This window comes from Staurois parvus, unplaced genomic scaffold (assembly GCF_062004578.1).
Source record: "Staurois parvus isolate SC_StPar_1 unplaced genomic scaffold, SC_StPar_1.0 ptg001477l, whole genome shotgun sequence".
Lineage (NCBI taxonomy): Eukaryota > Metazoa > Chordata > Amphibia > Anura > Ranidae > Staurois > Staurois parvus.
The window spans coordinates 625,714-644,119 of record NW_028319273.1 but is presented as its reverse complement, the minus strand read 5'-3'; the positions used below and the strand labels follow the sequence as shown (position 1 = coordinate 644,119).

Sequence of the window (18,406 nt, the reverse complement as noted above, 5' to 3'; positions counted from 1 at the left end):
GGATTGTAACGTTAGAATTATTTTCAAATCCATTGGAAACTTCTAATGAGGTCAAAACAAAACGAATTCCGAATTAAACGAATTTAACTAACTGAATGAAATGAGTCCAATAACGAATCTCTCCAATCACCGCTACCACTCAGTGTACACTAAGCCCTACATCTCTGCTAATTTCCTGCACTGCCCTCAGTTAAGATGGAGCCTCGGGTGCGCAGGCCAGTGAAGCATCCCTTCCGCCCTTCTGCCCTCTTGGTGACATCACTTCCGCCCTTCCCTGCACGTCACTGCCTTTAGCTAACATGGAGGCTCTGCTGAAGAAGGAGCTGAACTGCTCCCAGGTGAAGGTGTCTGGTCACTCGGGAGGAGGCTGCATCAGTCAGGGCCAGAGCTATGACACCGACCTGGGCCGCCTCTATGTCAAGACCAACAGCAAGGCTGAGGTGCCACGCTCTGTTACTATTGGTTGTTCTGACAGTCATCGCTAATTATTGATGGCTTTGTTGTGTCATGTGATCATCCTCCGTCTTCACGTGATGATTATGTTTCGTCCTCAGTGGGGTCACTGGGGGTCTATTTAACCCCCTCGCCCTCCAGAGGATTCCCCCCTTCCTGACCAGGCCATTTTTTGCGTTACGGGGCTGCGTTACTTTAACTGACAATTGCGCGGTCATGCAACTCTGCACCCAAATGAAATTTACATCCCTTTTTTTTTCTCCCCATGAAGCCAGCTTTCTTTCGGTGGTATTTGATTGCCTGCGCGTTTTTTTCTTTTTTTGTGCGACAATTTTGCAAAATTTTTTCACTTTTTGCTATAAAACATGTCCAGTAAAAAATGTAAAAAATCAAATTTCGTCCTAAATTTAGGCCAAAATATATTCTGCTCCATGTCTTTGCTAAAAAAACCCGCAATACGTGTAAATGAATTGGTTTACGTGAAAGTTATAGCGTTTACAAATGGCGGTATATAGACTGGGACTTTTTTTTTACTGGTAATGGCGGCGATCAGCGACTTATAGTGGGATTGCGGCGGGCATTCTGACACTGGGGGGGAAACTAACTTGGTGTCACTGACATCTGCAGAGACACCAATACAGTGATCAGTGCTAATAAAAAGCACTGACACTGTACTAATGACACTGAGCAGGAAGGGGTTAACATGAGGGGCAATCAAAGGGTTAACTGTGTGCTGTTTTACTAGGGAGACATGCTGCTTTGTATCGCTGTGCAGAGAGATACACAGCAGAATGTCCTTGCTGGTAGGAGAGACACCTGTGTTGTTTACACACACTTTTCTCCCCTGTCAGTGTTATGCAGGCCATACATGGTCTGAATTTTGAATGATTTTTTGTCCGAAAATCCAAAAAGTCGTTCGCTCAATAATCCGATGGCGCCATCAATGATTTTGAAAATCGGCCGACCAAGTCATAAAGTTCACCCCATATAACAGGCGAAACTTATGTTCCTTCCAGGTCACAGCTCATGCACATATTATTTTCGGAAAAACGATCGTACGATTTGACCATCATTGAGTTGAAAATCGGTAGTTTTTCACAAATTTTCCAACATGTCACCAAAAAGGGGAGGAACCACGAAATTCAGCCGGTGCCATTGACCCACTAACAGCGAAAATCGGACAATTATTTGGATGAAAAATCAGTCAAATTTTGACCCATGTATGGCCGGCCTTACTCTGCGATCTCCGGGTGCCGGTGGGGAATCTCTGGCCGGGACCCGGTGATTGACATCCGTAGCCGCCAATGGCGGTGCGGATAGGGCGGTGCGGGTGCACACGTGCCCCACCCAGAAGTGCAAAGTGAGCTGCGCCGAGCAAGATGAATGCCATAATGGAGTGTTTCTCAGCCTCTTTACCTGCAAGGAACCCCTGGAAAAATGTTTTAGATCTCGGGGGAACCCCGGAAACAATGTTCACATCTGCAGCTCATGGAACGTTGGCGTGATCAGAGAGCGGCTGATAATTGTTGTTAGAAATAGCATTAAATAAAAGAATATTAATATGTACCTCTGTATGTGACACGTGGGCTCCTGTTCTGCAGAGGTCCTCCATTCTGGGTCCAACCTGAGATAGGCTGGGGGGGGCAGGGCAGGCTACAGGGGCTCAGGAGGGAACACTACATGGGGGGAAGCAGGGCTCATTATGTGGGAGCAGGGCACAGAGCACGTTACATGGGACAGAGCACGTTACATGGGACAGAGCACGTTACATGGGACAGAGCACGTTACAGGGCACAGAGCACGTTACATGGGACAGAGCACGTTACATGGGACAGAGCACGTTACATGGGACAGAGAACGTTACATGGCACAGAGCACGTTACATGGGACAGGGCACGTTACATGGCACAGAGCACGTTACATGGGACAGAGCACGTTACATGGCACAGAGCACGTTACAGGGGACAGGGCACGTTACAGGCAACAGAGCACGTTACAGGGGACAGGGCACGTTACAGGCAACAGAGCACGTTACATGGCACAGAGCACGTTACAGGGGACAGGGCACGTTACAGGGGACAGGGCACGTTACAGGGGACAGGGCACGTTACATGGGACAGAGCACGTTACAGGGGACAGGGCACGTTACAGGGGACAGAGCACGTTACAGGGGACAGAGCACGTTACAGGGGACAGGGCACGTTACAGGGGACAGAGCACGTTACAGGGGACAGAGCACGGTACATGTGACAACACAGCACATTACATGGGACAGGACACATTATATGGGACAGGGCACGTTACATATAACAGAACACAGAGCACATTAAATGGGACAGAGCACATCACATGGTACAGACTGTTGGGCACATTACATGGCACAGAGCACATTACATGGCACAGAGCACATTACATGGCACAGAGCACATGACATGAGACAGGGCACATGACATGGGACAGAACACAGAGCACATTACATGGGGCCGGGCACATTACATGGGACAGAGCACATTACATGGAACAGAGCACATTACATGGAACAGAGCACATTACATGGCACAGAGCACATGACATGAGACAGGGCACATGACATGGGACAGAACACAGAGCACATTACATGGGGCCGGGCACATTACATGGGACAGAGCACATTACATGGGACAGAGCACATTACATGGAACAGAGCACATTACATGGCACAGAGCACATGACATGAGACAGGGCACATGACATGGGACAGAACACAGAGCACATTACATGGGACAGAGCACATTACATGGGACAGAGCACATTACATGGAACAGAGCACATTACATGGGACAGAGTACATTACATTACAAGGCCAGTAGTCGGGGGCCCTGATCCTAGTGGTAGGGGCCCCTGATCCCGCGGCATACTATTGCCTGCACAGTGCTGATGTCATCGGAAGTTTGGCCTACTGGCTCCCAATCACTGGCAGTGGACTGTAAGCTCTTGGGGACGGCTCAGCCGCAGATTGCTGGCCAGCTTGGCAGTGTGCTGGGGACCCTCTTGGTACTGAAATTCTTTCCAGACTTTCTAAACTTGTTTTGTATTGAAAACGGTCCTATTTGTGAATGACTGGAGACCCCCCCCCCATACGTCTTCTCATAGGCAAGGAAGATGTTCGAGGGAGAGATGGCGAGCCTGCAAGCTATCCTGCAGACAGGAACCATCCGGGTCCCCAAACCCATTAAAGTTATAGACCAGCCATCAGGGGGCGCTCTGCTAGTGATGGAACATATGGACTTCAAAAGTCTGAACAGGTAAAACCAGATGCTTTTTTTTTTTTTTTGCTACAGGAAGATGTTGCAAAAGCTATAAGTTATATTACATTTCATTCTGATACATAATATCACTCCCTGTAACAAAAAGTATTTGAATACATACATTGTAACTATGACTATAACAAGATAAAAAACAATAGCCCCAAAAAAAGAAAATAAAACAATTTCTGCTTCAATATTCAGTTCAGAGAAATCCCCCGCAGTACATTTTTTATGCCACAAGATGTCCTCAGTTGGTTGTCCAGCAACATTCCACCCACTTCCTTTGAGCCCAGGTCTTCCTGGGCCCAGCTCCATCCTGTGACTGGACAGTGTAAGGAGAAGCAGTACAGTGATGAGCTCATCTCTACGTCAGCTGTGCTGTACAGAGACAGATACCGGATCAAATTCAGTTTTTTTTTAATTTAAAAAAACTTTTATCCCGGGTTCACACTCCGAACCGCATCAGATTCACACCCTGTTCGTGCGAACCGCTGCGGGTATGTTAACCACTTGCCGTCCGGCCGCTGTATATAAATTGCTGGACGGTGGCAGTGCAGGGGCGGGTTGCCGTTCATAAACGGCGCCCGCCATTTTGGATTGTGCACGCTCCCTGGGAGCGCGCGGCACTGCGATCCGGTCACTGTATGGGACCAATCACTGATCACATGAACAGTAGTAAGCAAGATGTCATTTCTGACATCATTGCTTACTACGTGTGAAATCTGTGAATGATCACAGAGATCACATGGTACAGGGCTATTCACAACAGCCTTGTACCATGTGACAAGCTGTGACCAATCACAGCTCTCACAGTATTTCTCAATGGCTGCAAGAATGCAGCCAGAGAGAAGGAGAAATTATTGCTTTTACACTCACAAAGGCTGTAAAATCGATCAGTGTAAAAAAAAAAAAAATCTTCATCACCCCCCACAGGTAGTGCAGTGTCACCATGGTGACACTGTACTGCTAGGGTGACAGTATGTTAATAAAAAAAACACAACAAATGATAATATAAAAAAATTTATAATTTTTGGTTATAAACTAATTTGGGTTATTTATTTTTTTTACTAAAAAGATAACGGAATAAATTTTGGCCAAGATTTATGAAGAAAGATTATTTATTTGCAAAATTTTATAAGAAAAACACTTTTTTTCAAAAATTTTTGGACATTTTCATTTATAAAAATCCCAGTGGTGAATAAATACCACCAAAATAGAGTTTTATCTGTCTCAAAAAAAATGCTAAAAAAATTCATATGGGTACAGTGTTGCATGACCGCACAATTGTCATTCAAAGTGCGACGGCACAGAAAGCTGAAAATTGGCCTGGAAGGGGGTGAAAGTGTCCGGACTGGAAGTGGTTAAATTAACACCCCGAAATCAGTGCGATGTGCAGAATCAGATCTCATAGGTGGGAATACCCATGCGATCCGATTCTAGTGCAGACCTAAAAAAGGGTCCTGCACGTTTTTGGTGCGGGCGCGGTGCGATTTGAGCCATACAAAATGTACGGCTCCGATCGCACCGCACACAAATCGCATGTGATCTGCAGAGGAATGCGGCGCGGTTCCTGTGTGAATCACATGCGATATACAGCACCACACGTATGTGAACCCGGGCTGATGACAGATCGTTCATTACAGAGCTGCATTCATTTGTGTCTTTTATATCTGCTTTGAGGTCATCTCTATGATTTTTTTTTTTCAGACATTCAGCAAAGCTGGGAGAGCAGCTGGCAGATCTCCACCTCCATAACCAGCGGCTGCGGGCCAAGCTGACCCAAGACAGCGGGACTGTGGGTAACTATAGGTTCAGTCCAAACTGAGGCTTCGTCTGCCTGCATGCACTCTGCCACACAAGGATTACATTGCAGCCTGGTTCCCGTCGCACTCCACTCACTTCCTGTTCTGGTGACACCCGGCGTGATAGGGAATGACAGGGTGTCACTGAGACAGGAAGTGAAGCAAAATCTGAAAAAATGGGAAGAGAGCAAAGAAAACCCAGAAGGAGGGTCAAATCCCTTCTGGTTTTTTTTGCTACTTTTATGTCTTTTTTTCTGCAATCCCGGGATCTGGTCCAACTGTAAAATTGTTTCAGCTTTCCTCATTTTTCATCTTGTTGTCCCTGTAAGGGCCCTTCCAAAACCCCCCCCATGTTTTTCAGTAGCTACAGTGTTCTGCGATGGGGGAGATAACACACGTTGGGCCCATATTAGACCCTAAAAAATCCTCCCTCCACTCTTGCACAGGTGTGCCGGCTCCTCCCCTTCAGTCTGGCACAGGTGTTCCAGCTCCTCCCCTTCAGTCTTGCACAGGTGTACTGGCTCCTCCCCTTCAGTCTTGCACAGGTGTACCTGCTCCTCCCCTTCAGTCTTGCACAGGTGTACCGGCTCCTCCCCTTCAGTCTTGCACAGGTGTACCGGCTCCTCCCCTCCAGTCCTGCACAGGTGTACCGGCTCCTCCCCTTCAGTCTTGCACAAGTGTACCTGCTCCTCCCCTTCAGTCTTGCACAGGTGTACCGGCTCCTCCCCTCCAGTCTTGCGCAGGTGTACCGGCTCCTCCCCTCCAGTCTTGCACAGGTGTACCGGCTCCTCCTCTTCAGTCTTGCACAGGTGTACTGGCTCCTCCCCTTCAGTCTTGCACAGGTGTACCGGCTCCACCTCTTCAGTCTTGCACAGGTGTACAGGCTCCTCCCCTTCAGTCTTGCACAGGTGTACCGGCTCCTCCTCTTCAGTCTTGCACAGGTGTACCGGCTCCTCCTCTTCAGTCTTGCACAGGTGTACTGGCTCCTCCCCTTCAGTCTTGCACAGGTGTACCGGCTCCACCTCTTCAGTCTTGCACAGGTGTACCGGCTCCACCTCTTCAGTCTTGCACAGGTGTACTGGCTCCTCCCCTTCAGTCTTGCACAGGTGTACCGGCTCCACCTCTTCAGTCTTGCACAGGTGTACCGGCTCCTCCCCTTCAGTCTTGCACAGGTGTACCGGCTCCTCCTCTTCAGTCTTGCACAGGTGTACCGGCTCCTCCTCTTCAGTCTTGCACAGGTGTACCGGCTCCTCCCCTCCAGTCTTGCACAGGTGTACCGGCTCCTCCCCTTCAGTCTTGCACAAGTGTACCTGCTCCTCCCCTTCAGTCTTGCACAGGTGTACCGGCTCCTCCCCTTCAGTCTTGCGCAGGTGTACCGGCTCCTCCCCTCCAGTCTTGCACAGGTGTACCGGCTCCTCCTCTTCAGTCTTGCACAGGTGTACTGGCTCCTCCCCTTCAGTCTTGCACAGGTGTACCGGCTCCACCTCTTCAGTCTTGCACAGGTGTACAGGCTCCTCCCCTTCAGTCTTGCACAGGTGTACCGGCTCCTCCTCTTCAGTCTTGCACAGGTGTACCGGCTCCTCCTCTTCAGTCTTGCACAGGTGTACTGGCTCCTCCCCTTCAGTCTTGCACAGGTGTACCGGCTCCACCTCTTCAGTCTTGCACGGGTGTACCGGCTCCACCTCTTCAGTCTTGCACAGGTGTACTGGCTCCTCCCCTTCAGTCTTGCACAGGTGTACCGGCTCCACCTCTTCAGTCTTGCACAGGTGTACCGGCTCCACCTCTTCAGTCTTGCACAGGTGTACAGGCTCTTCCCCTTCAGTAAGTGAAGAAGAGATCCCGGAGCAACACTGCAGTGTATTCCCGAGTGTAGCTCGGGGTTACCGCTTGTGGTGCTGAAACTTTACCCCGAGCTACACTCAGGAATACCTCCACGGAGGTTAACCGCTTGCCGCCCTGCCACTGTGTATATACGTGTGCAGGGCGGCAGTGGAGCGCAAAACCACGTTTAAAAACGGGTTCCGCGCTCCCGACACTTTCGCCGGCAGGGGGCGCGCGCGCGCGCGCGCTCCCGCCGACCCGCGGGTGACACTATTTGATCCAGGAGGGATCAATCATTAGATTTCAGCCAGTGATTTCTGGCTGAAATCACATGATCGTTCCCTGTCCTATCCTGTCCTGTGTTGACATACACACAGGGCAGGATATGATGTCATTCTTCTCTGCCTGGACTCATTCCGTTCCAGACAGAGAAGAAGACATCCAAAAAGTGAGTACACAAGCACTACACTACAGTTAGAACACTCTAGGACACATTTAACCCCCTGATCGCCCCCCCCCTCCAGTTAACCCTTCACTGCCCTTTCACCAGTGTCACTGATCAGTGAACCGATTTTTACTGATCACTGTATCAGTGTCGCTGGCGACTTCCGATAGTATTAGCACCCCTCCCAGATAGCGTCAGATTGCCCGCCAGTACACCAGTAATCCCGTTTAACCCCTTGATCACCCCCCCCTCCAGTTAACCCCTTCACTGCCCTGTCACCAGTGTCACTGATCAGTGAACCAATTTTTACTGATCACTGTATCAGTGTCGCTGGCGACTTCCGATAGTGTTAGCGCCCCTCCCAGATAGCGCCAGTTTGCCCGCTAGTGCACCAGAAATCCCATTTAACCCTTTGATCGCCCCCCTCCCCCCCCCAGTTAACCCCTTCACTGCCCTGTCACCAGTGTCATTGATTACAGTGAACAGATTTTTACTGATCACTGTATTAGTGTCACTAGTGACTTCCGATAGTGTTAGCGCCCCTCCTAGATAGCGCCAGTTTGCCCGCTAATGCACGGGATGTTTTTTACCAAAAACATGTAGCAGAATACATTTTGGCTTAAATTTATGACTAACTTTGAGTTTACAATATATTTTTTATAGCTGAAAGTAGAAAATATTGTTTTTTTTCAAAATTTTTGTGGTTTTTTTGTTTATAGCGCAAAAAATAAAAAGCGCACAGGTGAACAAATACCACCAAAAGAAAGCTCTATCTGTGTGAAAAAAGGACGTAATTTTCGTTTGGGTGCAGCATTGCATGACCGCGCAATTATCATTTGAGTTAGTGCAGCGCTGTATAGCAAAAAAAGGCATAAATTACAGTATCTATACCATAGTTTGTAGACGCTATAACTTTCACACAAAGCAATCAATATACACTTATTGGGATTTTTTTACCAAAAACATGGAGCAGAATACATTTTGGCTTAAATTTATGACTAACTTTGAGTTTACGATATATTTTTTATAGCTGAAAGTAGAAAATATTGTTTTTTTTCAAATTCTTTGTGGTTTTTTTGTTTATAGCGCAAAAAATAAAAAGCGCACAGGTGATCAAATACCACCAAAAGAAAGCTCTATTTGTGTGAAAAAAGGACGTAAATTTTGTTTGGGTACAGCATTGCATGACCGCGCAATTATCATTTGAATTAGGGCAGCGCCAAACAGCAAGAAAAGGCCTGGTCATTAAGGGGGGTAAATCCTCTGGGGCTCAAGTGGTTAAATCCTACTTGCTGCATTTTTGGTGCCGGTTTGGTGCGGTAACAAAAAAAACCACACCAAAAATGCATCTCCTCATTAAAATCAATTGAAAATGCAGCAAAAACGCACCTGCATTGGGTTTTTGGTGCGGTTTTTGAGACATATCCTGTAAAAAAAAAATCACGGCAAACATGGTAAAAATGTGTCAAAACTGCAAACTAATTTTTTCAGTGTTTTTCCTACGGATCAGTGTTAAAGTAACCTAAAGGTGAAGTTCTGCTCTACTGCTTCATCCAGAATATGAGGTTTTTTTTTTCTGCTTAAGGCAAAGGGTCCGGACAGTCAGAGCTCCAGTATGTGGACAAGTTTGGTTTCCATATCGCGACATGCTGTGGATACATTCCTACGGTAAGAGTGATATATGAGAACCATGGAAGAAAAATATATTTGAAATACTACAATTTTGGCCATATGCAATATATTTCAAAATATATGTATTTATATATACTGTATGTCTTTAAAAATACAAATCTCCATTTTTGGAATGCATTTACAAATATAAGTAAAAATATATGTTAAAATTACATATTTTATATGTTAAAAAAAATCTGAAGAATATATTTAAAAAACAGACATACAGTATATTTGAAATGCATTTTTGGACCTTGTCACTTAGGGGCGGACTCACTTTTATTGCCAGCGGGTTATACATTAATGGCGGTGTGTTGAGTTATTTTGAGGGGACAGCAAATTTCCATGTTATACAAGCTGTACACTGACTACGTCACATTGTAGCAAAGTGTCATTTCTTCAGTGTTGTCACATGAAAAGATAGAATCAAATATTTACACAAATGTGAGGGGTGGACTCACTTCTGGGAGATTCTCTCTCTCTCTCTCTCTATCTATCTATCTATCTATCTATCTATCTATCTATCTATCTATCTATCGATCCATATCTATCTATCTATTATCTATCTATCTATTATCTATCTATCTATCTATCTATCATCTATCTATCTATCTATCTATCTATCTATCTATCTATCTATCTATCTATCTATCTATGTCTCTCTCATTCTTTCTTTCGTTGTCTATCAATTTATTAGCTTTTTTGTACAAAGCTCTCTGCCTTTTTCATTATCTATCTATCTCTAGCTATCTATTTGTTTATATCCCTTTATATCTCTCTCGCCTTCTCTTTCTTCATCTCACTCTCTTTCTATCTATTAATCTTTATTTCTCCCTCTCTTTCTATCCTCACTTTTTCTGTCTATCAATTACCTATTCGTCTCCCTCTCTTATTATCTAATCTATCTATCTATCTATCTATCTATCTATCTATCTATCTATCTATCTATCTATCTATCTATTATCTATCTATCTATTATCTATCTCTCTATCTATTATCTATCTATTATTATTATTATTATTATTATTACTACGAGTTTATATAGCGCCAAAGGGTTTGCTCAGCGCTGTACAATAGGGGGGGACAATACATGGCACAGTACAACAAAGACAGACAGCGTACGAGGGGTAAGAGGGCCCTACTCTTACGAGCTTACAATCTAGGAGGGAGGGGGTAAAGGTACAGTAGGAAGTGGCTGGGGGGGATGAAGTGGTAGGAGGAATGAGGGAGGATGGCCGTTAGGTGAGGGTGGGGTAGGCTTCCCTGAAGAGATGGGTTTTGAGGGAGCGCCTGAATGTGAATAGAGAAGGCGACAGTCTGATGGATTGGGGCAGTGAGTTCCAGAGGATGGGGGAGGACCTGGAGAAGTCCTGCAGTCGTGCATGGGAGGAGGAGACCAGGGAGCAGGATAGAAGGAGGTCCTGTGAGGAGCGAAGGGTACGGGTAGGGTGGTACCTGGTGATCAGATTGGTGAGGTAGTCAGGGGCAGTGTTGTGAACGGCTTTGTAGGTCAGGGTAAGGAGTTTAAATTTGATACGTTGGGCAATCGGGAGCCAGTGGAGGGAGAGGCAGAGGGGGGTGGCAGAGGTGGAGCGGGTGGTAAGGTGGATGAGTCTGGCAGCTGAGTTCAGGATGGTCTGGAGCGGGGAGAGCCTGCACTTGGGTAGGCCAGTGAGGAGGGAGTTGCAGTAGTCAAGGCGTGAGATGATGAGGGAGTGTACTAGAAGTTTGGTGGTGTCTGGGGTGAGGAAGGAGCGGATCTTGGCAATGTTGCGAAGATGGAGCCTGCATGTGTTTGTGAGTGATTTGACATGCGGTTGGAGGGAGAGGTTCGCGTCAAGAATGACGCCAAGGACTTTGGCTTGCGGGGCGGAAGTGATAGTGGAGTTGTTGGTGATGATGGATAGGATGGGGGGGGGGGTGTGGGCAGGGGGAAAGACGAGAAGCTCGGTTTTGGAGAGGTTAATCTTGAGGAAATGTAGCGACATCCAGTCTGAGATGTCATTTAGGAGGTGAGTGATGCGGGCGGAGATAGTGGGGGTGAGGTGAGGGGTGGAGAGGTAGATTTGGGTGTCGTCAGCATAGAGGTGATAGTTGAAGCCGTGAGATTGTATGAGTTTGCCCAGGGAGGAGGTGTAGATGGAGAAGAGAAGGGGTCCAAGGACAGAGCCTTGGGGGACCCCAACAGAGAGGGGGAGGGAGGGGGAGGTGGCACCATTGTAGGTGACACTGAAGGAGCGTCGGGATAGGTAGGATGAGAACCAGGAGAGAGCAGCATCTCCGATGCCAAGGGAGAGTAGTTTATTAAGAAGGAGGGGGTGGTCAACTGTGTCGAAGGCCGCAGAGAGGTCCAGGAGAAGGAGGATCTATCTATCTATCTATCTATCTATCTATCTATCTATCTATCTATCTATCTATCATCTATCTATCTATCTATCTATCTATCTATCCTTATTTATCAATTAATCCATATCTATCTGTCTGTCCGTCTGTCTATCCATATCTATCTACAGTATCTCCCAGAAGTGAGTACACCTCTCACATTTCTGTAAATATTTTATTCTATCTTTTCATGTGACAACACTGAAGAAATTATCTCAATCTACCTATTTATCAATTGATCCATATCTATCTATCTATTGATTCTTATATCTATTCTATCTGTCTATCCATCTATTCATTTGTCCATCTGTCTGTCTTTCTATCTATCTGTCTGTCTGTCCACATCTATCAATCTACCTATTTATCAATTGATCCATATCTATCTATCTTCGATATTTTCCCTTTTAAAGACAAAAACCCACAGAGTTTTCTGTGCTCACGTTTTATCCTCTATACTAGAACCCTAATTTATTCTCTTACAGAATAATGATTGGCAGGACGATTGGGTGACATTCTATACTCGGCAACGTCTGCAGCTTCAACTGGAGCTCCTGGAGGAATCCTCTGGGGACAGGGAGGCGAGGGAGCTCTGGTCTCAGCTCCAGGTAGGTCATGTATTACAGAACATTAGTGAGCAATCTTTGTTTGATTTGTAAAGTGGATTATGATGGGATTTTCTTTTAACGCTTTTGCTGCCAGAGCCGTTTTTGCATTTTTTTTTTTTTGCACACGTTTAAAAAAAATAGTTTTAGACCTGAAGATTACACAAAACCCCCCAAAACTTTAGATATTTTCTGAAAGCAGAAAGAGAATAGAATAGTGGTAGTCACACAATATTATCGTAAATGTCTAGGAAATGCAAACTTTCATTAAAAAACACACTAAAGTGAATTTTAGGGCAAACAAACGCAATAAATTACCCAACTTTTTGGCAACATATAAAAGATGAGGTTGTACCGAGTAAATAGGAACGTAACATGTCAAACCCTAAATTTGTGTGCTCTTGTGAAATGGCGACAAACTTTAGTACCCCATATTTTCTATAGGTGACACTTCAAAAGCCCCTACAGGTCATCAGTTTAGTGCTACGGAGGAGTTGGTGCTGGAGTTATTGCTCCCACTCTGGTGTGCACGGTGATATGTAACGTGTATCGCAATCGACGTTTTCACGTGTAGGCGCCCTGACGTGTGCGTTTATGTTCGTACGTGCATAAATGTGGAGGTGAAGGGGGTTCAAAATTTTTTTTGGTGGGGTGTTATGTTCTTGGGTAAAACTTTTTTCTGAAATAAAAATTTGTCCCCATGTGATGATTTTTAGCTGACCGGTTCTCTTTGTTGAGACATGCATGGTCTAAAAGACCCCTGATGTCTCCTCTGGGCTCCAGTCAATGTATTGCAATGGAGACCGCATTGCAGTACATTGCTTCTCAGCTGGCAATAGAGCACTCTGGGCACTTGCCCGATGGGCTGGGGAGGCCAGCCTGCATGTCTTTGGGGCTCAAAGTGGTTGTGGCAGCTGGGTTGCTCCTTGAGCCCTCGCCGCTCATCCGGCTTTTCCGCAGCCTCCCATTCAGTTCGGCAGTTGTGGGCCCGGGGGTGGCAACTAAAGGTCAGCTGACTCATTACCATAAAGGCAGAGAAGCTGGAGGAGACCCAATGGACTGATGTCAGGGATAGATGTCACTGCTACCACCTGCCGCAGACACCACGAGCCTGGGACAGAAAGTGAGTGCAAGACTGATGTTAGAAAAAAAGACAATTTGTGAGTTTCTCTTTGGTGTGCTGATATAGAGCTTTATGTTCGATGCTGTCATGCTGCCTTCACTTTACCCTCTGTTATCCTCTGTATGTGCAGTAACCTCTAGCAACCAGTCAGTGAGCTGTAGTGATGAACAGTAACCTGTAGCAACCAGTGAGCAGTAATGATGTGTAGTAACCTCTATCAACGAGTGAGCTGTATTGATGTGCAGTAACCTCTTGCAACCACTCAGTGAGCAATAATGATGTGCAGTACCCTCTGGCAACCAGTCAGTGAGTGGTAATGATGTGCAGTAACCTCTGGCAACCAATCGGTGAGCAGTAATGATGTGCAGTAACCTCTGGCAACCAATCAGTGAGTGGTAATGATGTGCAGTAACCTCTAGCAACCAGTCAGTGAGCGGTAATGATGTGCAGTAACCTCTAGCAACCAGTCAGTGCGCGGTAATGTGCAGTAACCTTAAGTAACCGGTAGTTGTCATTATTTGTCATTTGGTTTAAAAAAAAAATGGGCTGCTCAGTCTAAAATGCCCAGGCCTGTTTTTGTCCTGCCCACAATGCTTGCTTATGAGCAGGATCCATGAGTTTGGGGATAAGCAATGGCAATGCTTCTGTATGTCTAGAATGAGCTACAGGAATTTCCTCCATTGAGAATGTTCCTATATTTTTTAATTTTCTTTGTCTTCTCGTTACAGTTGAAGATCCCTCAGCTATTTGCCGGCATTGAGATCGTGCCATCTCTCCTTCACGGGGATCTCTGGGGAGGAAACGTGGCGGAAATAGACAGTGGCCCTGTGATATTTGACCCCGCTTCATTCTACGGCCATTCTGAATTTGAGCTGGCGATCGCGGGCATGTTCGGGGGTTTTGGGTCTTCCTTCTACTCGGCCTACCATGCCAAGATGCCCAAAGGCCCGGGCTTCGACAAGAGGCTGAAGCTGTACCAGCTCTTCCACTACCTGAACCACTGGAACCACTTTGGCAGCGGCTACAGAGGATCGTCCCTGAGCACCATGAGGAGTCTTCTGAAGTGAGCCGTCAGCTTGGGACTTTGGAGGTCCATGAAGGATACAACGAGGGTCCATAGCTTGAGAAACACTCCTTCCTTGAATCACTCATGCATACTGTGCTTCCAGTGACCAACGTAAGGCACCATGTGGAATGGCCTGCAGTGTGAAGATACTTGAAGATGAACAAAAAATTAATTGTTCCTCACATATTAATTGGCTGCTAAAATTTGTTGGACTTTTTCCCATCTGCAGTGTAAGGACATTGATTGGGACACTTGTCTTCTGCTAAGTATTGGTTGTCAAATTTCACCCATCGTTGGGCGCTCTTCCACAGCTATCAACAGCTACCTTGAGGTCCTTGCATTTCATCTTCAATTTCTCCATGATAGCAAGCCAAATCTTATCATGAGGGCACATTACAGCTGACCAGGGGCGGACTGACCATTTGGAAACTCAGGCACTGCCCGAGGACCCGGGGTCAGTAGGGAGCAGGGGCGGACTGACCATTCGAGCACTCGGGCACTGCCCGAGGGCCCCGGGTCAGTAGGGGGCCCAATGAAATGCCCCTGGTACCTTTTTATATGCTTTTTTGGGTGTGCTTTGAGTGTGGGCAAGGACACAGGAGCCCCATGATCCCCTATTGCCCGGCGGCCCCATGAGTTGTCAGTCCACCCCTGGTAGGGGGCCTCATGAGATGCCCCTGGTACCTTTTTCATAGGCTTTTTTGAGTTTGGGCAAGGACACAGGAACTCCATGATCCCCTATTGCCCGGGGGCCCCATGAGTTGTCAGTCCGCCCCTGCATCTGACCTCCAACCTTCCCTGCAGTCTCACAATGTACATTAGAAGCTGCAGCAAATCAGATAGAGCTCCGCCTCATTTCCTTTCAGTATTATCTAGGTCTTTCCTCCTCACCCTGATTGTCCCAGGCTCCACCCCTTTCAGTCAATGAATTTCAGTTCCTTTAATTATGGAGGCTCAGCATCACAAGCATTACCCAGGGCAATTAGTATTCAAATGTACCCTGTCTAGGGGCATCCATGACTCCAGACTTACCTGCACCCTTTAAGGGATTTTTTTTATATTTGCATAGCTCCTCCCAAGAGCCAGCCCTCTGCTTGCATCAGGGCTGAGGGCTGTTGAGAGGAGTACTAAGGCAGGGTGCTGAGATGTTTTCATGAAGCTATGTACAGTACCCTGCCAGCCCCTCCCAACAGCCATGATCTGCTTGCATTGCGTAGAGAAATACAGAGGCTCAGCGATTACACCACTGTGTCTGAAATTAGTTATTGGAGCGCCAACCTCTAACTCAATGTGTGGGCATTGTGTGCCATGAAAAATACACCCCCCCAAATATAAATTCCCTCTGAAAGCCAAAATTCTCTCCAAACAAAAATGCAAAAATTCCCCCTCCTTTCAATGCAAATCCCATCTTCTAGCACTAATCTTTGCCCCCCCCCCAATAAAATAGAAAATCTCCTTTTCTAGCGCAAATCTCAGCTGCCAAATTTCCACTTCTAGAACCCCCTCCCCCACCTCCCCTCCTAGCACAAATCCTCCACCCCCTAATGTCCCCTCCTAGCAAACATCGGTCTACCCCATCAATACCCCCTAGCACAAATCCTCTCTCCCCTAATGTTCCTTCCTGGCAAACATCTATAGACCCTCCAGCACACCCCAGCACCCCTTGCCATTACACACATCCGGTGCTGGAGGTGCCAGAACTGCGTTTTCCGACGCTCCTGCTGAAAAAGTCCCGGCCACTACTATAATACACTTTATTATTATTATACAGTATTTATATAGCGCTAAAAGGTTTGCTCAGCGCTGTACATTATACTTGCATCAGAGCTGAGGGCTCTTGAGAGGAGGACTGAGGTGAGGTGTTGTGATGTTTTCAGGAAGATATGTATAGCTCCCTGCCAGCTCCTCCAACCAGCCACGATATGCCTGCATTGTGTAGAGGAGCACAGAGGCCCAGTAATGGCATCACTGGGTCTAAAATAAGGTGTGTAAAGAAATTGGAAAGGTTTTATTACAAACAGGGGCGGACTGACAACTCATGGGGCCCCCGGGCAATAGGGGATCATGGGGACCCTGTGTCCTTGCCCAAACTCAAAAAAGCCTATGAAAAAGGCACCAGGGGCATCTGATGGGGCCCCCTACTGACCCCGGGCCCTCGGGCAGTGCCTGAGTTTCCAAATGGTCAGTCCGCCCCTCATTACAAAATGTCATTAGCAGTGCCGGGACAAAGTAAGCATCACGTGTCAGCAACCCCCCCCCCCAAGTATATATTCCCTCTGCAATCCAACATTCTCCCCAAAGAAAACACAAAAGCCCCCCCCCTCCCCCCCAGCACTATTATAGGCCTCCCTCCCAGCTCAAATCCCTTTCTATGATTTCCCCTTCCTGACTAACCCCCCCCCCCCCAAAAAAAATCCCCCTTTGTCTCCTCTCCTAACAAAGTCTCTCCCCTGAATCCCATCTCCTGGCGCAAAAGGTTTCCTTTAAATTTCTTACCGAAGATGAAGTTTCCAGTCCAGTAAACCTACAAATGTTGCTCGGGATGACAATTTTTTTAATGCAGAATGTGGATTGACCTCAAGGTCTTGTGAAAATTCTGGGCAATAGGAGCAGGGGGATGAGGAATCTAGAACAACCTGTCTACCAACAACATGCCATTCTATGTTTGCAGAGGATAACTGAACTCTGTCCACCATTGTAGAGATGAATTGTACCTGCAGACCGAAAATGGAGATGCCGCTTAGTAGTACTACATTGTTTAAAGATTTCTGGATCAGTTATACCAGTTACAATGTTACTTTTGATTCCTGTTCCAGTTCCTATGGAAGAATAAATAATAAAAGGTATGGAATACAAAGAGAATATTTTCGGACTCTGAATAAAATGGTGGACTGAAGAGCTTTCCATGACAGCAGAAGCCACTGTTTTATAAAATGCAGAGTGTATGGGGGGATCCTGATCACAATGAGTGTTTTACCTTCACTGCCTGTAATTATACAGCACTTATAATGAATGCAAATAGTTTCCTTTGTTTTATTCCTTTTATGGGTCCAGATATCATTACCATACAAGATAGCCGGGATCTGATTGGGAGCCGTGGGCAATAAAGACACTTATTTCAGTTTTTTCCCAGGTATGGATATCAAGCTAGGACCAATGTAGCTATGCATGTACCATATGTGTGGGATCCCTCTAGAACAGCCATTCTTAACCAGGGTTCCATGGAACCCTAGGCTTCCTCCAGGGGTGGCTAGGGGTTCCTTGAGCTGTGGCTAACCATCCTCCCATCTGATGGTGCCTGCTTAGTTCCAGGTCCAACACCACTGGGCAGAACCAGCTGTATGTCTGCAAGGGTGTCATTCTTCCCACTGATCACCAATGTAAGGGACATTCTTCCCACTGACCTCCAATGTAAGGGACAATTTTCCCACTGACCACCAATGTAAGGGAAATTCTTCCCACTGATCACCAATGTCAGGAGCATTCTTCCCGCTGACCACCAATGTAAGGGACATTCTTCCCACTGCCCGCCAATGTAAGGAGCATTCTTCCCACTGACCACCAATTTAGAGGCATTCTTCCCACTGATCACCAATGAAAGGAGCATTCTTACCATTGACCACTAATTTAAGAAGGATTTTCCCTATTGACCACCAATTTAAGGAGCATTCTTCCCACTGATCACCAATGTAAGGGGCATTCTTCCCGCTGATCACCAATGTAAGGGGCATTCTTCCCACTGACCACCAATGTA

General features: G+C 46.6%; 1 protein-coding gene across 1 annotated transcript; it reads left to right on the top strand.

Annotated features, from left to right (window-relative positions):
- Nucleotides 1-280: 280 nt before the first annotated feature.
- On the top strand, nucleotides 281-17,665 carry LOC149435777 (ketosamine-3-kinase-like). The gene is made up of 6 exons (XM_089662451.1): nucleotides 281-440; nucleotides 3,586-3,737; nucleotides 5,448-5,539; nucleotides 9,394-9,476; nucleotides 12,344-12,466; nucleotides 14,315-17,665. The coding sequence occupies exons 1-6, from the start codon at nucleotides 300-302 to the stop codon at nucleotides 14,651-14,653; spliced, it is 930 nt and encodes a 309-aa protein (XP_089518577.1). The 5' UTR covers nucleotides 281-299; the 3' UTR covers nucleotides 14,654-17,665.
- The last annotated feature ends 741 nt before the right edge of the window (nucleotides 17,666-18,406 follow it).

What these genes read in the sequence shown, in the direction of transcription:
- LOC149435777 (XM_089662451.1), top strand. Translation starts at nt 300, where the DNA reads ATGGAGGCTCTGCTGAAGAAGGAGCTGAACTGCTCCCAGGTGAAGGTG. An exon ending in GACTTCAAAAGTCTGAACAG is followed by an intron (nt 3,738 to 5,447) that starts GTAAAACCAGAT and finishes TTTTTTTTTCAG; the next exon opens with ACATTCAGCAAAGCTGGGAG. An exon ending in GCTGTGGATACATTCCTACG is followed by an intron (nt 9,477 to 12,343) that starts GTAAGAGTGATA and finishes ATTCTCTTACAG; the next exon opens with AATAATGATTGGCAGGACGA.